At 44.6% G+C, this 22128-nt stretch overlaps 1 protein-coding gene across 1 annotated transcript in view; it reads right to left on the minus strand.

Annotated features, from left to right (window-relative positions):
* The window catches only part of NPC1L1 (NPC1 like intracellular cholesterol transporter 1), a 211489-nt gene that overhangs the window by 107494 nt on the left and 81867 nt on the right, over nucleotides 1–22128 (minus strand). Inside the window, exon 3 of the mRNA XM_069214262.1 lies at nucleotides 3274–3374. Coding sequence (XP_069070363.1) covers nucleotides 3274–3374 — 101 coding nt within the window. The remainder of the gene's footprint in view (nucleotides 1–3273; nucleotides 3375–22128) is intronic.

Raw genomic sequence — 22128 nt, forward strand, 5'->3', positions numbered from 1 at the left:
TATTTACAAACTAAGCACTGGCCCCAGACAGTCTTCTTCCACCTCCAGAGTAAAGCACACCTCCTACAGTCACTGGGGCTCACTATAAATGTACTGAAGTCACACCTGACTCCCTCTAAGATGCTTTTTTCATCAGTTCTATTTTGGATACAGTGCAGTTTTGGGCCTATCCTCTGGATGGCTAGTCCAGGATATTCAGGTTATCACTCTGATGTTTCACACTTTATCCTGGATTTCGGTGAGATTAACTCTGAGGCTGCTGGTCCTCTTGGCCACCTGCATCCTGCTGGTGGCTCATTGCCGTTGGCATGTGTGGAACCTGCAGTTGGCCTCGAAGTGCAGCATCAGAGAAATCTCTCCGACCTGGTCCTGATATCAGAGGGAACAGCGAAAGATATGCAGTAGCAGACCCCTCTACCTTCCCCATTCAGAGCTGGCTGTAGTGCCAGATGCATCACTCCTTGGCTGGGGGAGGTGGAGATCAGAGGACTCTGGCCTCTGGCGAAATCTAGCCTCCCCATAAACCTATTGGAGCTGAGAGCGATCTGATTGGCACTGAAAGCATTTCTTCCTCCATCAAGGAAAGGCTAGTTTAGGTTTTCACAGACAACACTACCGTCGTTTGGTATTACAACAAAGAGGGTGGGATGGGTTTGTGAACCCTGTGTCTTGGCTCTAGCCAAGAAGCAGCCCCCTGGGGGCTTGCAAGCACAGTCCACCAGAGCCAAAGCTTCAACCACTGTGTTAGCTCACAGAATCTCAGTCCTAGACATCTGTCAGGATGCAGCCTAGGCATCTTTACACACATTTACAAAGGTCACGAGGTCTGTTGTGACGGGAACTTTACCTATTCGGTCCTCCAGGACTTGCTGGTCTAACTCTGTTCCCAAACCCACCTCTAGAGAGGTATTACTTGGTTATCTATTGTAAGGGAAGGACTCTGCAGATAGAAGTCTCTAACAAATGAAAAAGTTACTTATCTTTGGTATCCCTTTATTTAGTAGAGACTCTATCTAGCAGCAGATTCCTTACCGACTCTTCTATCCTCACACCCCTGTGTAAACTGACTTCTCCATATAGGGTAACCCTTATGAGGTCCTTGGTGTCTGCACACTGGTACTTAAGCAGCCTTCGTGGCTCTGCACTTCTGGAATGGACATTTTGCAAAAAGTACGCTCAAGTGGCAGCTATGTAGGCACTGCGCATGTCACTTACAGCACAGATGCCGCCGACAATGCTGATACGGAGCCAATCGATGAAGAGCTACTGCTCAAAAAGTTGCCGTATCCAGGCCGACGCCTGTGGAATATTCTAAGGTGAGGAATCTGTGGCTAGTGTCTTCCAGATAAGGCATTACCAAAGGTAAGTAGGTTGTTCATCTGGGCTTTTAAAAGGCTTGCCTAGCTCAGCCAAATCTGGATAGATCAGAGAGTGCCCTGAGTGTCTATTCTGCCACTCAGGAATTTTAACCATGGGCTGCATGTTAGGGGCCTGCTTTCAAACCGGGATGGGCTGCCATGAACTACCCATGAATTATCTTGCCCCTTTCTAGTCATGACCTTCAGAGTGGGAATGCTTCTAATATTTTTCCCAGCACTAGTTTTGGATTTCTTGTGGCCCTTCTTAGAGCACTAGATTGAAATCTCGATCTTGTCATGAGGAACTGTAGGGTCGATCTGGCCTTTAGGGCAATCAGGCAGTGCTTGAAGGGGTGATCTGACAGATAAATGTGTGGACTGTTTTTGGCTGTTTGAGGGGCCTGTTTTATGATCTGCTGGGCCGGTTTTTACAACTTATTTCACTGATATTAAATCAAACATTGCCTGCAGCAAGCTGAAATCCATGCAGTATTCTATACCTCCCAAAACACATATACATTGTGTCTTTACAAATTCAAAACGACCTCAATTTTCAAACATGAGCCACTTTTTTTTAGCTATCTAATTCACACTACTGGGAGCCACTGTTGTGTTGGTGCCTGAGCCTATTTTGTGTGCCAGTCTGACCCAGAGGGACAGTACTTTGGATAGAGTGCTCTCTGTGGTTCGTCCCAATTTTCTCCTGCTATGAGCAACTTTGAGTGACATCACCTATATTTGAGAAACAAAATGGCAGGCAGGTAACAAAGAAGTACTATGTTCAGATTTTAGAGACCTGTGAGCCATACAGGAGGCGTATAGTTGAGCATATACTGTTTCAGCGTTTGTGGTGTTGCAAAATGCTGGCGGTTCAACACTGCAAAAACAGCCTGCCAAGAATGTTTGTGCTATTGTCTGACTTATCTATAAACGAATAAAGTTAATAAACAATGTAGTCTCCGTCCTCCTACCTCCCAAATGACATTGAAAAATAAGGTTGTATTTGGCTGGTAGACCATTACATGTGTCCCTTTTTTCCTTAATTGAGGAAAGAGATGAAACAGAAATGATCTACCCTGACCACATCCTAAGCATTGTTTTCTTTGCTCTTCTGTATCTCAGGTAGCATTTTTTCTTTCTGTAGTTCCCTCCTACACGTCTAGCCTGCCATGGTCCACATTTACCCCTTTCTTGTCTGTTAATCAGACATATTTCCAGCCCAACCCGCCTCAATCACCTTTATTCCTCATCAGCTCACTTCCTGCCCTCAGAGCGCATCAAAGCGTTTCTTTCACTCTCAGATGCATTGAGATCCACTCATCTCTTCCCCGGCCCTTCAGATCTTCATTTCTGTCCCCTCTCTTGTCCTTCTTTCTCCCCACTATCTCTCTTTTTTGTATTTTGTTTAGAAATATACATAACTATGTTCATATTAAAAAAGAAAAAAAAGGTGAGCATCTCTCCGCCTTCTCAAATTGTTTTAGAGAGGCTTCACAGAGGCATGATGGCACTCTATAAAACATATAAAATAAATGTATTATGCTAAACAATCAATAATGTTTTTAGAGAACAAAGCGAGCAAGTGGACAACATCAAAACCACAGTAAATGTGTTGCTAATGTACACTGAACACTCAAAGATGAAAGCTCCTTTGAAAAGCCACTACAGTCTCAACAAACCCGGAATATTCAGTGACCAGACCGAAAGCACATAATCATTAATGCATTTTTGCTAAGGATTGTGATCTTCCAGGGCCAGGTAATGCCACCTCCACCACTGAAATTCTGAGGTTAATCAAAATCTGAATATTCTTTTAGTCGGTGTAAAATGTTGTGGGGGTCTACCCCTTTCTGTAAAGGCAACATTGCAATGAACAATATTTAGGCTTTGTAGCATGCCATAAAGTAGCTCTTACCTTTGTAGCCTCCTACTGCCAGAAATGGAAAAACAGGGGCTCCATAGTCTGCCATACAGCTCAGTTCTAGGTCTGTAATATCCTTGAAGGAAAGAGGAGAGCTGCGGGGAACACACACAAAATCGAGTCAGTCGATTCTTAAGGTTTGTTGGGGGCTGATGCCCATATGCAGGACTAGATCAAACTTTTCATTAAATGATGAAGATAGCTTCATCCTCTGAACAGTTCTCTTTGGCACTGCATACTGCTCTTCAGCGTGTTTCAGAATTTGCCTTTCTCCCATTTTTCTATCTCTTCCCTACATTGTGACAGAGACTCAGAGCAGAAAAGCTTCAGCCACCGCTGACGAGTTAGACGTACACAGGCAACCATGGACTTAAGCATTGAATTATTAAGAGGCATCTGGACAGGCCATGCATCTGAACATTTAGTAGGTTTGGAAAGAGTCACAGACATTTCAAGAGTTTTCTAAACCTTTTAGGGTTCTGCTCTCAGATTATACCATTAAGCAACGATTTCTGCAGTCAGGGTCCCTTCCAGGACAGAAAAGCTTGTACCGCTTTCTTTGGTTGAAGTGAAATGGAGCTCATGGGTTACGAGTAGGCCATTTGAAACACACATATACAATATACAGATCAGATACTCATCTTTGGGACCATAATGGACCTTATCTTTTTTGGCAGGCCATTTTAAACCTGACCTTTGCTGCTGTAGCCAGCCAATGTAGACCACGAATGGCTTAAAAAAAGGTAACATTTCTTGGTCTCACTATTACCCAATCCCAGCATTTTGAGCACAGCGGGCACAAAAAGTGAAGTAACACATTTTTAGGTATTAACAAAAATGATTTCCTCGCACATGCAATTATACTAATATTTCAACGCATGCTCCTAATACTAAAGCTAAAGGTTTTCTATTTTTTTAACAACTCTTTAAAAACATAAGCACAATACTAACCCCAGCATCATTACAAATCTCAGTAGATGGTACATTGACAGATGAATAGCATTAAGTCCAAATCATATATTATAATAATTAGTCCCGTAGTTGTCTAGATTCAGTTCAGAAGTCTACCCTGTAAATGGGCTCACCACTGGCCCAATACTGTATTGTGCTTTTTAAGATATCTTCAAGCTTTTAGACAAACACTTCTGCCGTGATGACTGCCTGGCTTCACTCTGTGGGGGACTCTCTGTCAGATCCCCAATTTGTTGCATTGGCCCTTTTGCTACCATCATATTTATTGCCACCAATAGTCATGTGGTCTGTCTTCCACTCCATTACTCCATTATACCCAGGTTAGCTATTTCAGAGTTGAGTGTCATGGATGTACCTACTACCTTGCAAGTGTGGTGTGGACTTATGTCTAGTAATGCTGAATTACAGGGCATGCCCATACTCTCTGGAGAAGGGACTTAACCCTAACCCTCACCACGGCCTCGGTGTAGAGCAACTGAATCCATTTCATGAAATCCCTACTGACCCCCATTTGCACAATCACAGTAAGCATGTATTGCCATTCAAGAGAGTCGAAGGCCTTGGCGGCGTCAAGGAACGTAGCAGTGACTGGTAATGTAGGTTCAATCTGATGTGTTACTGCAAACAGTGTGCGTAAGTTGTTTGAGGTAGACATAACAGGGATGAATCCAAATTGATCCGTTCGAACCATGTGGACTAATAGGGGCAGAAAACGATCAGCCAGTACTTTAACCAATATTTTGTTCAACATTTCTATGGGAGAGGGGGTGGCAGTATGAGTTGCAGAGATGCAGAGATTTTTCTGGTTTAGGTAGTGTGATAATTATGGCTACCCGCAGTGTTTGTGGTAGAGTGTTTTGCTCGAAGGTTTTATAGTACACCTCAAGCAATCCTTGTGCTAGCTCTTCTGCCTATGTTTTATAGAATTCAATGGGAAAGCCATATTTACCTCGGGCAGCCCCATTTTTCAAAGACTGAATTACTTCCTTAATCCCTAGGTTCGTGATAGGCTCACGAGCGCTTCCCCGTGGTGTAATTCTAGCCAGGCTAGCGTAGCCCTGTTCAAATAATCAATAAGGCGGACACACCCATTTTAGACCTGTTTTGGTTGAAGAAATCTTTCCCCTGACTAACTGGGGAGATTTCACCCAAAACATAACAACAAATTGAATGTGGTCATATAGCGTAGAAGATATTTGATTGAGAGGAGTCAACTAATTTATTTGTCCTGAGGAAGATGGTACATATTATCTAAAACCACCAAAATGTGTCAACTGAACAACAAACACGACTTACAGTGCATGGACGATTTCAATATGTCACTGAACATATTCAGCCACCTCCAGTGACACACTAGGTGAGAGTGTATCTTTACATTGAGAAACTGATTAGAGGTTTTTTAGAAATTCTTCCCCTTTTCATATTGTTGTGCTGTATATTTGTTTTATATGTCATCCTTGTTAATTTGGTACATTGATTGTGCTATGTTTTTTTTTAACTGGCTGTATTTGTAAGGAATATATATTTAAATGATCAATGTGCTATTATAAAATTCCTGCGGTAGTAAATTGTTTTGATTGTGGTGACTATGTGATTGTTTAAATAATCTGATAGAGTCCTCTAGCTGCATATTCCTTACCTTTAAATTCCCTGGCATCAGCTTTGAATCCGGAACTTTTTGCTGAGCAATACCCTGCGCGCGCTGTTCGGTGGCGTTGTGCTGATTCACATGCATCGTTCGTCTCCACGTGGCATTGTCAGCATCGTTGGAGCCATTTGTGACATCACGGTCACCTATAAAGGCACCACCCTGGTGCGCGTATGTCAGTTATTTTCCTTCCACGCCGGTTAAGTGCTGTTCTGGGATCGAGCCTTTTTTAGCAAGCTTTTTTCAACCTTTTTGTCAAAGAATTTTTTTGTCTGTGCGAGATGTCTTCGAGAAAGAAGGGGGTCAAGCCGTGTGGCGCCTGCCATCGCGCCAAGTCAGTGACGGACCCCTATCAGGTATGTCTCTGGTGCCTCGACAGAGACCACGACTTGGAGTCGTGTTCAGACTGCCAGGCGATAGCCCCGAAAGCTTTGAGAGAGCTGTCTCCAAAGCTCATGGTGGCCCAGTAGTCGATGTCGGTAGGTGTGACTCCTAGGAGGTCATGGTCCTGCTCGAGGAGGAGGTCGCAGGACAGCTCCAGGAGAGCTAAGTTCTCTTCTTCTCATTCGAGGTCCTCCGTGCACTCGGGGAACAGGCACAAAAAGAAGAAGAAGTCCAAGTGGACTTCAACTTCACCATGCCAGTTGGCTGATGAGGCGTCACAGGAACGTTGATGTTACGAGCACGGTCCCGCGGAGCCAATGCCAGGGCCGACTTCACGTCTACCCCCTATCCAGGAGCCAGAGCAACCCCCTCTCAATTCAAAGAATTTTACGAAACCATGTGCCTCATATTTTAGTGGGCTGCCCCAGCCGGTGAGCCTTTGGACCCCAGGGGGATGGCAGGGTTCCCCTCAGGTTCAACGCCGGAGGCTTCGACCTCGGCACCTTTGAAGACCCCAGGATCCGATATCGAATTCGGATCAACGTTGGTTCCACACAGTCAGCCTCCTCCTGCCTTGATCCCGATGTCGACTTTCCCCTCACCTCCAGCGCCCACCAGTGGTGTGAGCCCCATACTCATTCCAGATGATCGGGAGCCGGTATGACGTTGTACGATGCCGATTCCAACTTCGACGGCGCCGACATGGCCCAGATCAGTGCCTTAGGCTTATTTCAAACAGCCAGGCACAGTTTAGGAATGGGAGGGGTCTGAAGACCCTTTAGAATATGGTTTGGAGCAGGACTGGTATGAGGATCTAGGGGAAGCCAGTGGACTGGATACTTCTCCAGATACTGGCATGCTCTCACTTCCTTCTATGGCTACGGATCAGGGAGCTTCATATGCCATGGTTGTGTGTAGAGCAGCTGAGGTATTGGACCTAGAGTTGCCTACGGTGCCGGTCAGGACTAACATCCTGACAGAGGTGCTTCAGCTGGGAGTTTCTACATCGGAGCCAATGTTACCCTTCAATGAAGCCCTTACTGATGTCCTGCTGGGGACGTGGTCCAGACCCAGCACAGGGGCTCCTGTAAATAGGACAATTGGCCGCCGCCATAGACCGTCTCCTACTGACCCTAGTTTCCTCACCCAACACTTGGCATTGGGTGCTTGGTAGTCCAAACCTCCACTTCCCATGGTGCCTTCCCTTCTGCTCCTCCGGTTAGGGAATCCAAGAGGCTGGACCAACTTGGGAAGAAGATATTTTCTTCCTCCAGCGTGGCATTGAGGTCCATAAACACCTCATGCCTATTGGGCCATTTTCCCCATACTTTATGGGTTACGTTGGCACAGGTGCTGCCCCAGGTCCCGGAGGGCGTGCGGGACACTCTCACTCAAGCCATCAAAGATGGGAGAGACGCAGCCAAGTTTACGATTCGGTGTGGTTTGGACACAACCGACTTGCTAGACAGGGCGATTTCATCAACAATGGCCCTTCGTCACGACGCCTGGCTTCGTACGATTGGCTTTTCGGGTGATGTCCTGGCAAACCTGATGGACATGCCTTTCGATGGCTCACACCTTTTTGGAGAAAAGGCCCACTTGCTGCTTCTGCGGTTCAAGGACTCTCAAGCTACACAGTCCTCCATTACCTCAGCATTCAGTGCGAGGACAAGGTCGTGGTACCTTCAGACACAGAGGGTCTAGCCAGAGGTTGGCCACCACCCAGCCCACCTCTTCTACAGCGCCCAAGTCCTCCTAGTATGATTTTGCAAGACCATGCTCATCCAGTTGGAGGGAAGATTCAATTTCATCTCCCTCACTGGCGGTCCATAACATTGTTGCAGAACAACCAGAAGGGCTATTCCCTCCCCTTCTGCCATGGGGAAAACTGCTACCACTGCACTAGCTCAGGGCGTACCAGTCCTGGATATTTGTCAGGCAGCAACTTGGGCATCCTTGCACAAGTTTGCAAGACATTACTGCCTGGACAATCAGATAGGGAGGGACAGACACTTTGCTCGTTCAGTACTACAGGACTTTTTAGTGTAAAGGAGATTTATCTGCAGCCCACCACCAGGAGGTTACGGCTTGTGTATCTATTCAAAGTTAAGGAATCTGCAGCTAGAAGTCTATCGGATGAACAAGTTACTTACCTTCGGTAATGCATTATCTGGTAGAAACTATCTTGCTGCAGATTCCTTACACTCACCCATGCCTCCCGCTCTGTGGATGTGAAGGGTCAGGGTTTAGCCCTTTCAGGGCCCTAGTTTTGCACAGACATGCTGTTGGTTCTATCCATGACTCTACGCTTCTGGCGTGGAAGTTCGTGGGTAAAAGAACTGACGTACGCGTGCCGGGGTGGTGCCTTTATAGGTGACCGTGAAGTCACAGACATCTTTAACAACGCTGATCCCAGATTCGAAGCTGATGGCAGGGAATACAAAGGTAAGGAATCTGCAGCTATATAGAGTCTCTACCAGATAATGCGTTACCGAGGGTAAGTAACTTGTTCATCTAGCTAGGGAAATCTTTTGTATTGTTTGTGTTTATAATCTGCCTGTAATACACTCTTTCTTCCCCCCTCCCACGTCAAGCCCAAACTTCCAGACTGTAAGATCCCACCCCCAAACAAAGGTGGGAAAGTGAACACAGTTTTATAATCAAGTAGTTTAGAAAACAAGAAACAATACTCAGAATTCTGAGATCGGCCAAAAGTAGCAGTGTTCAATAGTGTCTCTGACATGCAGGATAGGGAGGTGTCTGCCCCCTCAGCGTTAAAAGGCCCAACACCTCAGCGGGGGGCGTTGAACCATGTTCATCGGACAGGTCAGCTGGTTCCTGGTTAGCTGGGTGTATCACCATGTAGTTAAAGAAGGGACTATGTCTGTGCCTCCCAGAAAACAAGCAGGCCCATAAGGGATAGGCAAAACAGGCCCTCTAACACCTCTGAAATTAGTATCATCATTGGATTGAAGAACCTGTCATCCCACGTGTCCCATGAGGGGTTGGACATTTGTGGTCCCGGTCCTCTGCGCTGCTTGAAAAGCTGTTTGGCAAGCTTGTTAACCTCTTCTGAGGTGTCCACAATACGACTTTTCCCATTAATGGTAACGCACAACATGGCAGGATATAGCACTGGCATAGAGAACTTTCATCTCCCGCCATCTCTTTTTGGCAGGTAGGATTTTCCTGCAAGCTTCCTGGATTGACTGAATAAAATCAGGGTAAATTGACACTTCCACCCTGTCATGCATAGTTGTGTTTGTCACAGGCCATTTGCACAATTTTGGTCTGTCACTGTAGTTGAGTAGTTTAGCTATTACTGGACGTGGTGGGGCTCCTGGGGCTGGACGAGGTGCCAGCGAGCAATGGGCCCTTTCGACTACAAACGTATGGGAGAGATTCTTACGGCTGAATACTGCAGTTAGCAGCTTCTTGACGTAGGATTCCGCCTGTGGCATTTTTGTGGACTCAGGGATGCTAACTACGAGGAAGTTGGAACATCGAGGAACGGACCTCAAACAAGGCTGTTTTAGCTCTCAGCATGGAGATCTCATGTTTTACATCTTGACACTGCGGCGTCTTCCACATCTGAGATGCACTGCTCAGCATAGCCCAAATAGTCCATGCGCATAGTTTCTATTTCATGTTGTCCAGTTGCTGGGAGAGTGAGTCTATTTTAGTAATGATGGTGGACAAGCAACCTTTCATTTCGAGTAGTCGAGTGCAGATATCCGGTGCATCCATGGCACCCTCCAGTATGGGGTTCTGAGAAGGATCAAAGTGGTCTCCCCATTACATTTCCTCTCGTGTTAGCATACACCTTTTTTTACGCTGCCAAATGAGATTTGGTATCTGGCTGGTGCGTAGCAGCAGATACGTAGACGTACCCCATGTAGTGAGGCGGGCCGGACGGGAGTTATGACTGGGCACTGGCAATCGGGGCCACAAGCCCAGTAAGTAGCTAAGAGCTGTTTGGGTCCCTGCACCCCTCCCCGCTTCAGTACCAGATCACCATGTGTAACCGACTCCAAATAGTTTATACAGCGTATAGCACTGTTGTTTAGATGCGATAGGGCTGCTAATGAAGGATTGGTAATGGATTATGTGCTCCAATTTCGGGAGCTATTAAATTACGTCACCATCTTGCTATGCGCACTCTAGTGACCTCAATTAAGAGCAGTTGGATGGAAATTGGACTGGTTTTAAAATTACAGAAATTGGGCTGTTGTGCAGATCAGGTGGTAGGGAACTGGTCTGAATATCCTTATTGTATACTTTCATTAGGCAAGAGGACAGAAGAGAGGCATCTTTTTAAAAGAATCCCAGAGAAAATCTGTAAAGGCCTGGTGTCTTCTGTGTCGGCATAGCACTTTTGACCTCAGGTATTTCCCCAGCTGTCAGGTGAAGCTCTAGTGTTAGTCATCGTCAGCAAGTGTGGGCACTACTGAGTCTTTTATGGTGGGGGGTTAGCCATAAGGGTGGACGGGACGCACTTTGTTTAATTGCTCATAATAAGAAACAAATGTTCGGGTAATAAGTAGGTGGCTGTTGGGCAACTGTCCATGATGGTTGCGGATAACATATTCTCGCCTCAGATCAGTTTCCCCGTTGGCAAGTCTATAGAGGAATTTACTAGATTTATCACCTATTTTGTAGAATCTATACTGAGATGTTGCCCAGGCCTGTTTGATTAAATCAAGCAACGTCTCACTAACCATTGCTGCCAACTTCTTTTCTGGGTGTGAATGCACGCTTCGAAAAGTATAGTTTTATTTTTCCTCGACATTACCTGCCCACAGAGAACTGTTTTGAAATTATCTGAAGTTGTGATCACTGTGAGGACTGAGCTTAAAATTAATTCAAAGAACTTTGAGGTTTCTTGGGGGAGGAACCCCACGAAGTCCTCATCATGCAGTTGCCAGGTGTTCATACACTCCAAGGTCCTGCATTGTTGTGGCTAATGCAGAACTCTAGGGGGAAGTGGCCCAGCAGGCACCTAAAGTAAAATGCAAGTATCGGCCACGTAGGTGGATTCTGCTGCTTGGATAAAGAAGTAGTCAAGCCATAAAAATGAACAACTGAGAGGATCAGAATAATATGTATATTTGATTTCCTCTGGATGCATGGCATTCTAAGAGTTGCTAGGTCCCAGTGACTACACCGATTTAGAAGGAATGAGCAAACTGCATATTGTGGGAGGTCTTTGGTGCCTTTATGGTGATCCATAACAGAATTAAAGTCAACAGTAATTAGTACCATAGCTGAGGGTGAGGCAATCATTAGTCAAGGGGTGGCTTGCAGAGTATTCTCGATCAGCATTGGTGAAACATACACAGTGCTTTAGAAGTATGACCATCTGCTGTTGTTTGATTAAGTGCCCTATTTAGGTAAAGGAGGGTCATACTTGACATTAATAGTGGAGCAGTTGTTTGATATGCCATCAGTCTCTTTAGGTAGGTCTTCTGGTTGGGCTGCATCTATCTTGGCTGATGTGTCCTCTTCCTTTCTGCTGCCACCAGTCATGGCAGTGCCATATGAAACTTATTGCGTCAGTCACTGATTTGGACTTTCAGTGCTGTCATCTCTGAGTCCTATTTTGTTTGGTGAGCTGTGTAGAATCTTGTTAGTAGACCGAAGGGGAGGCTGGTTGCCTATTGGGTTTTGGCCTGGTTGGCCTTCTCTCCTTCACCCAGTCCTATTCGTTCTGTGGAGTTTCAAAAAAGTACAATTTGACTTCTTGTAGAACGTTTGGCAGACACACAAGCAAGTAGTTGAGCCACATTGCTTTTAGTTTTTGTTTGACAGACGCAAATGATTCGCGTTGTACAAAGGATACGTAGTCTGAGAAGATAATTATCTTTGAAGATTCAATTTAATCTCAGTCTTTAGATCTGCAGCCTAGAAGATGGTGAATCGGCCTAGGTATTTCAACATGAGTGGGATATTGGACCTTGGTTGAGTGCCCAGAGGGATTCAAGTGCAAGGGCCCCAGGCACCCTCTCAGTTAAAAAGCAGGTCTACAGTCCATCTCACACACCTAGGATGTTAGCCAGGTGGTAAAAGACTGCTCCAGCCATGTCCCTTATAGTCCCTCCCATATGCCCTTGACTCAAGGATTGTTTTTGTGTGCCGTAGGATGTGAGTTACTTCTGGTTGAAATACTTGTGGTTTGCCTTCAGTAGCTGAAATTCTGCCCTCAGCTTCCATCACAAATAATACCACTTATCTAAAGTCCTGGCACTGAATGGAGACATCCTTTCCCCCTCCCCCTTTTCTGCTCTCTATGTTTTTGTGTGTGTTGTAAATAGCTTAAAAGACCTTTGCTGGGGTGACTGAAGTTGTATCAGGTTCCTCAGCTCTGTCTCCTGTTTTTGTTTGGTGATGTTGCTGCACTCCAAGTGGGCTTGGCATATTTGTCTATGTTGTGCTGCTTAAGAGGTGTTGATGCCTGTTTATTCCCCACATGTTGCAGCTGGTGATTCGGCGGTGTCTGCGGCAGTAAGGTGCAATGAGTGCCTATTATGTTGATGTTGATAACAACTAGGTCCTTAAAAAAAGATGGTATGGTCACTCAGTGATGTCAAAGTTGTATACTGCAGCAATCGGGTGAAGCGGCATTTAGGCACGCCTGGTGTTGCAGATCTTCAGCTAGGGCCAGGACGTATACTGTGTGCACTCTCAAGCCAGAAGTACTAACTCAGCATTGCACTAATCATCTAATCCATCTCTCCAAACCAGGTATATCTATTATGGACCCTGCAGTTGAATCCACTATTATAGCATAGCTCAACTGCAAATAGCTTATATAAATTGGTATGCCTGCTGGACCACTGGTTGGGGAGGGTGAGGGGAGGTGCTCCAAACGTCCATTTCTCAACAATCACCTCTCACGTAGGCCGGAGTCTCTCAGTGCCGGATATGGTTCCTTAGCCTTGTGGGGTTATGCAACACCCTCCCAGTAGTATTCTAAGGTCGTTTCAGGCTCTAGGTTCACTGCGCTCAGTGTCAGAGCCTCTTCCATTACTTCTCTCTCTCTCTTATTCCTTCAGCTTGGGAGGCAGTGTAGGGGTCACAGGACTTGCATATCTAGCTGGTCCTGGCTCCACCCAAACCCACCAGCCCTGCTCTTGATTGGCATGGTCACAGGCAGGGTCACTGTAGTGGCTGAGGTTGTCAGGCTTGGCTCGTTCCCCTCATCACAGCTGTTCAGTCCTACTAGCATGGCAGTGTCTCTGCCCTGAGGAATGGAAACTCTGGTCGGCACACACTTTGAAAAAGGTGCTCATCCAACCATCAGAATACTCCTAAAACCAAGATGGACTAAGGCAGCGCCGGAGGGGTTTTCTCTAGTTAGGCTGGTACCGTTTTTGGCCTCCGAGTGCCTGTTGCATGTTGCAATTTGTCCCCGGCCCAAGGGTCCTGGACAGTGCCAGCTCCAACTCTGCAGGAGCATTTCTTGCCATTGCCTACCACCTTCCCAAAGTTCACAGGGCTGTCTTCCATCTAGGGGCTGTCAGTCTTCAGGTTGAACTGGGTGGATTTCTTCAGCTTGATTTGACCCCAGACAGGGATTGCCAAAATCCTATTGACCAGCAGCAGCATCTAGGACATATCCCTCCAGAGTTCCTATTTTGTGATAGGGTTCGGATGCAAATACATTTCAAATTTTACTTGTTTTTCCTCCACATGGAAAATATTTTTCATCGTGAAGAAATTCCTTGCCCTAGAAGCTATGATGACACACTCCTATGCCAGCATGTTTACTACTGAAGCAAGGTGAGCATGTTGGACATTAAAAGCTATTGGGAATATTTGTGAAATCCTAGAAATACCTTCTTCTCTTATTCCCCATTCAGAAATCCTCCTAAGGAATACCATGTTTTTAATCCCAACCTTATAACTGCAGAAAACCTGGCATTCAGACTGACTTTAAGCTGTGAGACTGAGAGTTATTTAGGGATGCAAAAATTCCTCAACTTCTGTGAGTCGGGGGTCTGGAATTCCTGAATCCAAATCTTTGTAGTTAGAGGGTATAATTTACTAACCATAAAGGGTTTTGTGAGTCATGCAAAATATGTTTCTATGCATCACCGAGTAAATCTGTGTATTTTTCTAGTCCAAATGAGAGGTGACACAACGTGACCAAAATTGATACTGAAAATGCAGCCCATAAATGACAAATAAGGTAACTTATAAAGCAAAAAGGCAGAGCATCAGGCAGCCACAGTTAACCCTTCCCCCCAGTCCTATTTATGCTTTGGTACAGGGTGTTATATTGCATGGTCGGTGTAGTGTCATGTGACTGTGAACATCTGAACTCTTTTGGCTCCTGAAAGACTCCGTACCAAATGTGCCTTGGTTGAAGGGCAGATTTGATACTTGGTGTTTGTAAAGTCAAAGTGCAACTCCAGCCAGTGTGAAGCCTTTGAAGATAAAGAAAGTTTCACTGGGAAGTCTATGCATCAAAGGCTAAGAAGCTACAAGCTGAAAGGTACAGCACTACTATGCAATATAGAGTTATACAGTGCATGGAGTGATATTGCTTAAGGCGGCCAAAACAGATACACAAAAGAGCACGAGCTGACAGACCAGTTGATAACAAAGCACACTGTAGTTACACTTTCATGAGCTTTAAGAAGAAAAGCTCTACAACCTCAGCGGTAGACAAAGAAACCCAGGAAGAAGCACAGGGGTTGTGCTTACTGAGCTTTCCTTTACCTGAAGCCACACACCACTAAAGCTGCTGGGTGGAGGCTCAGCACAACTCCAGAAGTCTCCAGGAAGGGAAGTGCTCCAATGAAGAACAAGAAAGAGGTCACTGTTCCACAGACATTTCAAGATGACCCAGAAGCCAGCACTTCACAAGGCCTCAGAGATATTCTGCATGAACAAATTCAAAAAAGGCCGACAGAAGGAGAGAGCTTTAGTTGCAGTGTCAACCAATCCCGTGAACAGTTATAGTGCTGCCACCTTCTTGAAACCACCACCACCCTTTGATACCACCAAAAAACAAAATATTGGCGATAGATCGGCTGTCTGGATAGAGACATTTGATGATTTAATTGATGCGCTAAAAGAAACAGTTAACGAAAAGATGATCAAGTAACTGAAGAATCTTGCTGGTGATGGTGTAAAAGAAGTCATAAAGAAAATGCCACGAGCTGATGAAGTTATGTACTGTCAAATTCAAGAAGCCTTCAATTTCAAGTTCAATCCAGTGCCGAATGTTGATTACAAAAGGTACTTTTTCAGTCAAGACCGACAAGGAGTTTGTGAAACCATAGTCAAATTTGTTGAGAGACTGGGTACGCTCATCAAACACCGTAGATTCAATTAATTTAATGACGATGGTGCAATACGTATCAGAGTTATTGATGGATGCCTGTCAGATTCATTCGGATGACGAATGCTGAGAGAAGCTCTTAGTGTGGAGCAAGTTCTCATGGCTGCCATAGCTGATTAGCGTGTTGATTGACAAGCTGCTGACATGGAAGCTGGAGGTGCCCAAAGTTAGTCAGTCATGAATATGAAAAGCAAGCCGAAACACAAAGCAGAAGTACAAGCAGTGATGTTTCTGTGGAAAAGAAGTTGTGTTTCAGATGCGGATTACCCTTTCCACACGAAGGTAAATGTCCCATTATTGGACAGATATGCAAAGGCTGCGGTAAAGAGAACCATTTTGTCATGGTCTGCAAAGTGAAGGAAAAAGTAGGTGCGTCACGATGAGAAAACAAAGTGGCTGACCGAACATTCCAGAAGCAACACTCAATGCACGCCTACAAGGCCAAACAACAATATCAGTTGTGACAAATCAACACCAAACGAAGTTGATTGTCATCTAAATCATCATCAAAACGTTTGTCAGTGTCAGTATCAAGAGAAAGTGAAGATGATTGAGCAATGTCAATGTTTATCTCAGGAAAATTTGCACATGTTGGACTGGCCGCATGTGAAGAAAAATACTAGTCAAAGAAAAGTCGACATGAAAAAGAACCCAAGTCATTTAAACACTGTCCGAAGCTTACACTGAAAATAAATAGTTGTTTAATATCTTCCATCATCGAGAGTGGAGCATAAATAACATTATGCCTGAGCAGAAATATAATTAACTATCTCCATTGCCACAAACGAAACCATCAAAAACCAAAGTGCATATCTGGGCTGCATCGAAACCCTTGAAAAGCAAAGGTTCATTCTTAGAAACTATGAAACACAAGAAAACAATAGTGCAAGCGCCCATTCACGTACTTCAAGGTAAAGGGTCAAGTGCTTGGTTACTCAATTTCAGCACAGCTGCTTATATGGGACTGATCTCAGTGAACTACAATATGAATGCTCATCACAAAATAGCAAGTCAGTTCTCTTTCTAGTTTCATGGATTAGGAAATCTTAAGGCTATGAAAGTCCAATGGCTTATTAATGAGGATGTCTGTCCTGTTTCTCAAAAACACAGAAGGACTGCATTTCATTTACAAGAAGCTGTTGAAAAGGAACTCAAATAGTTACTTAAGCATGACATCATGGAGCGCACTCCCCCCTCGGCATAAGCACACACACCCTCATCCAGAAACTTGCACAGACACCCCCACTCACTCACAGACTTGCACACATGCACCCCCAAGCATATGCATCCGAATACACACATCTACATTACTCACACCCCAACACACACACCCTCCCCTGCACATACATTCAGACACACACCCCAACTGCATTCATACATCCAGAACCCCCATTCGCACACATACACGCACTCAGACAGATACCCCCACCCCTCTGCATACAAACACACAAGCACTTGCACCCCGACACCCCCTAGCCCATCCGCATAAATGCAGACACACACAGCCTCCACGCACGCATACATACACACATGCAAACCCTTTCAGGCACACATACATGCACAAACCACACATGCATCCAAACCCCCAAACCCCACCCCTTTGCGGATGATCAACTTACCTTTTCCAGAGAAGAGCTTGTTCAGGAGGGGATGGGTCCTGGCGTTTACCACCGCCAGCACTGCATCACCGACAGGACTCCGCCACGCCGTATTACGTATCGTAATATGGTGGGTGGTGTCTTGTTGCCATGGTAGTGCTGGTGGTGGAAACACCTCTTCAACTCCATCAGCCAGGCCAACAGAGGCAGATTTCCACCCGTAAATGGGCAGAAGTCCTTTCAGGTCTCCTAATATGGTAGTCAGCAGACCTCAAGCACTGGCAGTCTGTTGATTGCAGCGGCTTCGGCGGACTTTGAAAAAGACTGCCGAAGTCATAATGAGGGCCTGAACGTGCTTATTCACAACCTGAAAAAGAGAGTTTAGCAGTGGTGTGGACTTGTGAACATTTCCATATGTTCCTTTGTGGAAAACCTTTCACGCTCGTGACAGATCATCAAGCATTGCTAACCATCTTTGGCAATCCAAAAGCCAAGATTCCTCCACACATGCATCGTGGGTCTTACGATTACAGGAGTACAACTACACAATTATGCATCATCCAGGAAAAGATCAAAACCCTGCCTAAAAAGAGTGCGTACACAGTGTCAGGGTACCCCATCTAAGACAGCTGAGGCCTACATAACCTTCATAGTGAAATCAAACACTAGCTGCCATTTTGTTGGAACAAATTGTCACAGCAATGAGTCAAGATTATTCCACATCAATCACAGAACTAACATCCTTCCCTTAAATGTTGCCAAAGCATGCATGGGAAAGAATTGCTGTTGACTTTTTCAGCTCACTTGACAATGGACATCACCTGATGGTGATTGTGGATGAATACTTCTGCTTTCCATTAATAGAAGATCTCTAATCTATCACTAAGGAAAGAGTCATCAAGAGATTAGATGGCATCTTTGCGACATGTGCCATTCCTGCAATTTAAAAATCTGACAATGGCCCGCCTTTCAGCAGTCGAGAATTCAGAAGCTTTTTCAATATGCTTACTGTGAAGAATTAGAAGAGCACACCTCTTTGGCCAAAGGCTAGTGGCCTTGTTGAATGTTTCATGAGTACACTAAAAAAAGCTCTTCAATGTGCTCTATTATAAAAGCTCTACATCAAGACTATCTTGAAAACTACCTTAAGAGCATACAGTTTAACTCCTCACTCGACCACAGGTGAAAGCCCTGCAACACTGATGTTCAGGAGAGCACTGACAATAAAGTTACCTCGGTAGATCAATACAAGATCAAGAACTGCTTAAGAAACCCATACAAAGCACTTGGATCATAAAAAGAAAATGAAGGGCTATGCCGAAAAGAGACCACATGCAAAAGATATTGTTTTCACAAGAGGTGATTGAGTGCTCATCCGCCAGCCAAGAAAACATAAATCTGATGCTTTATTTGATGCTGAGCCATTCCATGTTGCAACCAGTAAAGAACACATGGTGACTGACCAATGTCCTGGGAAATCCATCACACAGGATTCCTTGCATTTCAGACATGTGGCTCATCGCTTGTCAGATACGGATGTCAACTTAGAGACTGTTTCAGAAAAGACAATTGGAAAACCACTGACTGCTGTTGCTCCTGAATCGCCAACGCAGATCATGGACACTCCTGTTGCTCAGTCCCAGTTTCCGAAGACACAATCTGGATGAGTCATCAAAGGGCTCAGAAGGCTTATTGAAAAGCTATGATTGTGCATATGTTTGTAAATTTTTTTATTTTTTTATTTAACAGAGGGGAAGATGTAGTGTTGTGTGAGTGTGAACGATGGAACCCTTTTGGCTCTTGAAAGACTATAGAGTGATGATTTAGCTGTTAGAACATGGTGAAGTGGTTTAGAATGTTGAGTTCACGGTTACACACAGATGAATAAAGATGTGTACTACATAGTTTTGTGTGTGGCATATTCACTGGCACGTACCCAGGCTAAGGCGGACGCTACAGATAGCATGCTACACTGTGAAGTGTGTGTGGTTTGAAAGGGTGAAGAGTTTGATTTTTTGCTATTGTGGGAAATGTTTCCAAGCTATGTATGATGACCACTGAGGTTCAGTTATAGAAAGCAACGTATAAGGTAACCTAAAAACATACAAACCACTGTTGGTCTCCACTGCACTGACAAGTCTGTGCTGCATTTTGGGGAGTGGGAGGGGTGTAGCAGTGTTAAAAATATCCCAATCCAAATAATAAGTGCTTAATTTGTACAAGAATAGTGCTGGGGCCCAAAGTTTTTCTCGGACACCCGCGGCCCGCTCTATTGCATATCAGTGTATCGAATACCAAGGTTGCACATTCTTGATTCTTGATGTCTCTTTAATCCACCACCAAACTGCCCTGCCCCTTTATTTCATTCTTGCAGGTTTCCTCTTTCTCCCTTTGTCGCTGCTTTTTCGACTCCCACCTTGTTGCCCCCATATGTGTCTTTCACTCTCTTGCGCAAGGTCAAAGTCAGTGGATGAAAAATAAGTGCCAGTCCCCAATAATAAGTGCTGATGGCCCCCACCTGTAGCTACTAGCTCAAAATAAACACTGCAGAACACTAACAGTGTAGGCACATCACTGTAGATCTCCACTGCTATCCTTGCAGCACAAATTGCATTTGGAATCGACATGCATGTCGAATGTCATTGATAAGGTTGAGTAATAACTTTATTTTCTTCAACCCAGAAAATGTATGGTTTTCTTTTCTCCAAATAGGATTACATTAGGCGGGAATGTCTTGCCTGCTTATTACTTAAAATAGAGTGTCGTGCAAACTACAGCTATATCATTTAAAGTTTACATTTTTTGTTTACCTCCAAATAACATATATGCCTTTTTAATTAGCTATGCCTATTTTTACTTAAAACGGAGTGCTTTGCCAAGCCAAGCTACAAAGCATTTTATTACACTGTCAACAGTAACACTTTTTTTAACTTCAAATAAGTTTTATGTTTTCTTGATTAAGAATCCTAACCTTTATGAAATTAGAAGTAAAAGTTACAGGTGGTGCATACTCTTTTATTGTCATATCCCTTATTTAGATAGAGCCTATCATACAGTGGTACTGTTTAGTTGTGAAATACATATTGTGTGCTTACAAAAAATATACAGGGGTTTGTAGCCAGTCCATTGCTTACCACTGGCTGGCTTTCCTGTCACTCTTTTTGCCTGTTTCTTATTCATGTCCCAAATTGTCAGTCTTGGGTTTGACCCTATGAAGTATAGCGTCTTTGCCATCTCTTTTGAGTGCCTGGCCTCTGCCCCCCCCCCCTGCTTGCTTTACAAGCAATACTATTTTTTACTTTTTGGTTAAGCACGCCATTAAAGTGCATGTATTTTCAAGTGGTCTCCCTTATGTACTTCCCTTACTCTGCACTCCATGTTGCTCCCTGTCACCCAAGTGCTTCTCCCCACTCCACTCGGTTGCGCTCCCTCTCTCTGGCGTCCTCCCGCCATTGCTTTCTTGCCCATGTGCTTCTCCCTGCCCGTTCCATGATGCTTTCTCACTTGTTGTTTCTTCTCACCCCATCCTCTGTGTCGCCTCCATCCCCTAGTCTCCTGTATTGCTTCCCCTCACCCATGCCCTCCTTCTCTTTTGCTTGTTGCTTCTCCTACCAACCCTGTTAATGTCCCTCCTCTCCACCCCCACTCACACCCTCCATGTTAGCCCCCCCAAGCATGCCTAAAAAACACTTTCAGACTTTTTTCTTTTTATTTGCAGCTCTCACTCTGATAGTCAAACTAAAAGAAAAAAAATATGTTGCTACTTCATTTTGAAGGCATGCTCAAGTGTGGTGCACAAGCCTACAAAATGAAGCAGCTGGCCACGTCCTAGGTTTTTATTTTTTTTATTTATCTACACGATACAGCATTGGGAATGCTGTAAAGCACAGCTGAGAACCATTGACAAAGACAATAGGTCACTCCCTTGAGACCCTGTCAATGCACGTTTTTCTAGGGGGGAAATCTGGGAAAGCTGAGCCTTTTCCATGGAAATTTCCAAAAGGTGAAAAGTGGTGTATGTCATCTATTTTAATAATATGCGCACAATTTTGCCAGCACTGATGGCTACATTCACTCCTGAGAAATGTTCTTCACTAGAGGGAAACAGTGATTACATGACACCAATTATCACTAGATTTCCTTACATATCAAGCATTTCCAAAGTAAATAAGTCTGGCTTTTTGTTAGGGGAGCTTCTGTTCACAGTTGGGTTATGTTGCTGTTGCGCACAGATGCTTTAGAAAATAAATTTCATAATGAAGCAATAGCTTGAGGCAAAACATTACGGATACTGAGAGCAGGGCCCCTTTGCTGAAAAAAACTGCTTTAGTCAAATAAAGCTGTGCTCTCGAAGAAGAGTGTCAGAAGATGAAGTGGTGATCTTAAAAGACACACACAGCAAGAACTACATAGTAGATACTTTTGACAAAGGGCCAGTATGCTCAAATGTTGGCATGTCAGCAAAGTAAATGCATGAACAAACAACGCTGTGTCTCATTTCAGGGTCTGAGGACAGTAGGGTTGCAGCGTGGAATCCTCGAAGCTCCACAGTCAGGTCTGGACAGGAAATGTGGGGAGGAACATGAGATACTGTAGGCTAGGATAGCCCAAAGACCACATAGCTCCAACATGACAAAGTCTAACAGGAGGACTACTTGATGTCCCACCACCAAAACGTAATGGGTACACAGTGGAACAAGGTAACCAGCCTCGAAATGCCATGAGTGTAATGGACATCTTATCAAAGCAATGGCAAAGTATGGAAACACTTGAAAGCTAATGGCATAAATGGCTGAGCCAATTGCCACTTCATCGCCCTACTTTTTAAGGTATTTTCTTTTAAGATCTGATGATATGTAGTCTTGCAAACAAAAAAAACTATGTGTTGCTAGACTTAAAAA

Source organism: Pleurodeles waltl, chromosome 11, assembly GCF_031143425.1.
Source record: "Pleurodeles waltl isolate 20211129_DDA chromosome 11, aPleWal1.hap1.20221129, whole genome shotgun sequence".
NCBI classification, from domain to species: Eukaryota; Metazoa; Chordata; class Amphibia; order Caudata; family Salamandridae; genus Pleurodeles; species Pleurodeles waltl.